The sequence below is a fragment of the Entelurus aequoreus genome, linkage group LG27 (genome assembly GCF_033978785.1).
Source record: "Entelurus aequoreus isolate RoL-2023_Sb linkage group LG27, RoL_Eaeq_v1.1, whole genome shotgun sequence".
Classification (NCBI taxonomy): domain Eukaryota; kingdom Metazoa; phylum Chordata; class Actinopteri; order Syngnathiformes; family Syngnathidae; genus Entelurus; species Entelurus aequoreus.
The window spans coordinates 1,130,327-1,132,629 of NC_084757.1; the positions used below are offsets into that span (position 1 = coordinate 1,130,327).

General features: G+C 43.7%; 1 protein-coding gene across 1 annotated transcript in view; it reads left to right on the forward strand.

Annotated features, from left to right (window-relative positions):
- LOC133644066 (angiomotin-like protein 2) overlaps positions 1 to 2,303 on the forward strand; it is an 8,793-nt gene that overhangs the window by 3,618 nt on the left and 2,872 nt on the right. The window contains exon 2 of the mRNA XM_062038389.1: positions 2,007 to 2,298. Coding sequence (XP_061894373.1) covers positions 2,032 to 2,298 — 267 coding nt within the window. The 5' untranslated portion in view covers positions 2,007 to 2,031. The remainder of the gene's footprint in view (positions 1 to 2,006; positions 2,299 to 2,303) is intronic.

The window sequence follows — 2,303 nt, forward strand, 5'->3', positions numbered from 1 at the left end:
AAGTACAGAAGCTAGACGTACGTAATAATAAGTGAACAATATTGCAGTATAAAACAACATATTTGTGGATATAAACAAGTATGAAAAAAATCTCCTTAATTCTTTATCTATTTTTATCCTTCCTTCCTTTCTTCTTTCCTTATCTCCTGTTATCCTTTATTCCTTCTTTCCTTACCTCCTTTTACACATCCTTCCTTCTTCCCTTCCCTCCACCTTCCTTATTTATTTATCTCCTTTTATCCTTCCTTCCTTCTTTCCTTACCTCCTTTCATCCATCCTTCCTTCTTTCCTTACCTCCTTTTAGCCATCCTTCCTTCTTTCCTTACCTCCTTTTTGCCATCCTTTCTTCTTCCCTTATCTCCTTTTACCCATCTTTTGTTCTTTCCTTATCTCCTTTTACCCTTCCTTCCTTTTTCCCTTCCCTCCACCTTCCTTCCTTATTTCCTTATATCCTTTTATCCTTCCTTCCTTCTTTCCTTACCTCCTTTTATCATTCTTCCTTCTTTCCTTACCTCCTGTTATCCTTTCTTCCTTCTTTCCTAACCTCCTTTTATCCACCCTTCCTTCTTTCCTTACCACCTTTATCCATCCTTCCTTCATTCCTTATCTCCTTTTATCCATCCTTCCTTCTTTCCTTACCTCCTTTTATCCATCCCTCTCTCTTTCCTTACCTCCTTTTATCTATCCTTCCTTCTTTCCTTACCTCCTTTTATCCATCCTTCTCCATCCTTCCTTCATTCCTTATCTCCTTTTATCATCCTTCCTTCTTTCCTTACCTCCTGTTATCCTTTCTTCCTTCTTTCCTTACCTCCTTTTATCCACCCTTCCTTCTTTCCTTACCTCCTTTATCCATCCTTCCTTCATTCCTTATCTCCTTTTATCCATCCTTCCTTCTTTCCTTACCTCCTTTTATCCATCCCTCTCTCTTTCCTTACCTCCTTTTATCCATCCTTCTCCATCCTTCCTTCATTCCTTATCTCCTTTTATCCATCCTTCCTTCTTTCCTTACCTCCCTTTATCCATCCCTCTTTCTTTCCTTACCTCATTTTATCCTTCCTTATCTCCTTTTATCCATCCTTCCTTCTTCCCTTCCCTCCACCTTCTTTCCTCATCTCCTTTTATCCTTCCTTCCTTATCTCCTTTTATCCATCTTTCTTTCCTTCCCTCCTTTTATCCATCCTTTCTTCTTTCCTTACCTCCTTTTATCCTTCCTTCCTTCTTCCCTTACCTCCTTTTATCCTTATTTCCTTATCTCCTTTTATCCATCCTTCCTGCTTCCCTTCCCTCCACCTTCCTTCCTTCTTTCCTCATCTCCTTTTATCCTTCCTTCCTTATCTCCTTTTATCCATCTTTCCTTCCTTCCCTCCTTTTATCCTTCCTTCCTTCTTTCCTTGCATCCTTTTATCCTTCCTTCCTTCTTTCCTTGCATCCTTTTATCCTTCCTTCCTTCTTTCCTTCTTTCCTTTTATCCTTCCTTCTTTCATTACCTCCACCTTCCTTCCTTACCTCCTTTTACCCATCCTTTATTCTTTCCTTACCTCCTTTTACCCATCCTTTCTTCTTTCCTTACCTCCTTTTATCCATCCTTCCTTCTTTCCTTACCTCCTTTTACCCATCCTTTTATCCATCCTTCCTTCTTTCCTTACCTCCTTTTATCCATCCGTCCTTCTTTCCTTACCTCCTTTTACCCATCCTTCTTTCTTTCCTTCCCTCCTCTTAGCACACTAAAGTACAGAAACTAGACGTAATAATAATAAGTGAACAATATTGCAGTGTAACACAACACATTTGTCGATATAAACAAGTATGACATAATTCTAGTTGCATATTACTTACACACGGTGTTCTTTCCTTTTATTATTCATTTCAATCTGAGGGCCACAGACGGCCCTGGGGGGCCACTTTGGTTATATGTGCAGACAATATGCACCAAATGACTGGTAACGCGGGTGTAGGACAGTCAAAATGGACGCCTTGGTGTAAACTGGTTTGTTGTTCCTCTCCAGGTTCCTGAAGTAACGTCCCTGCACCATGAGAACCGCCGAGGCGGGCCCCACCACGGTCCTGCACCGCCTCATCCAGGAGCAGCTGCGCTGGGGGAAGCTGACGGACACTCGGGCGCTGCTGGCCATCCAGCAGCAGGCCCTGCGCGGAGGAGGACGCCCCGGCGTCGGAGGCGGCGTCACAGGAAGTCCTGGTCGCTCTGCGGAGAAGCTGAGCCGGGAGGACACGCAGGGGTCCACCAGGCAGGACCCTCAAGGCCAGGAGCACCAGGGCAGCTGCGTCCAGCCGGAAAAGGCCCT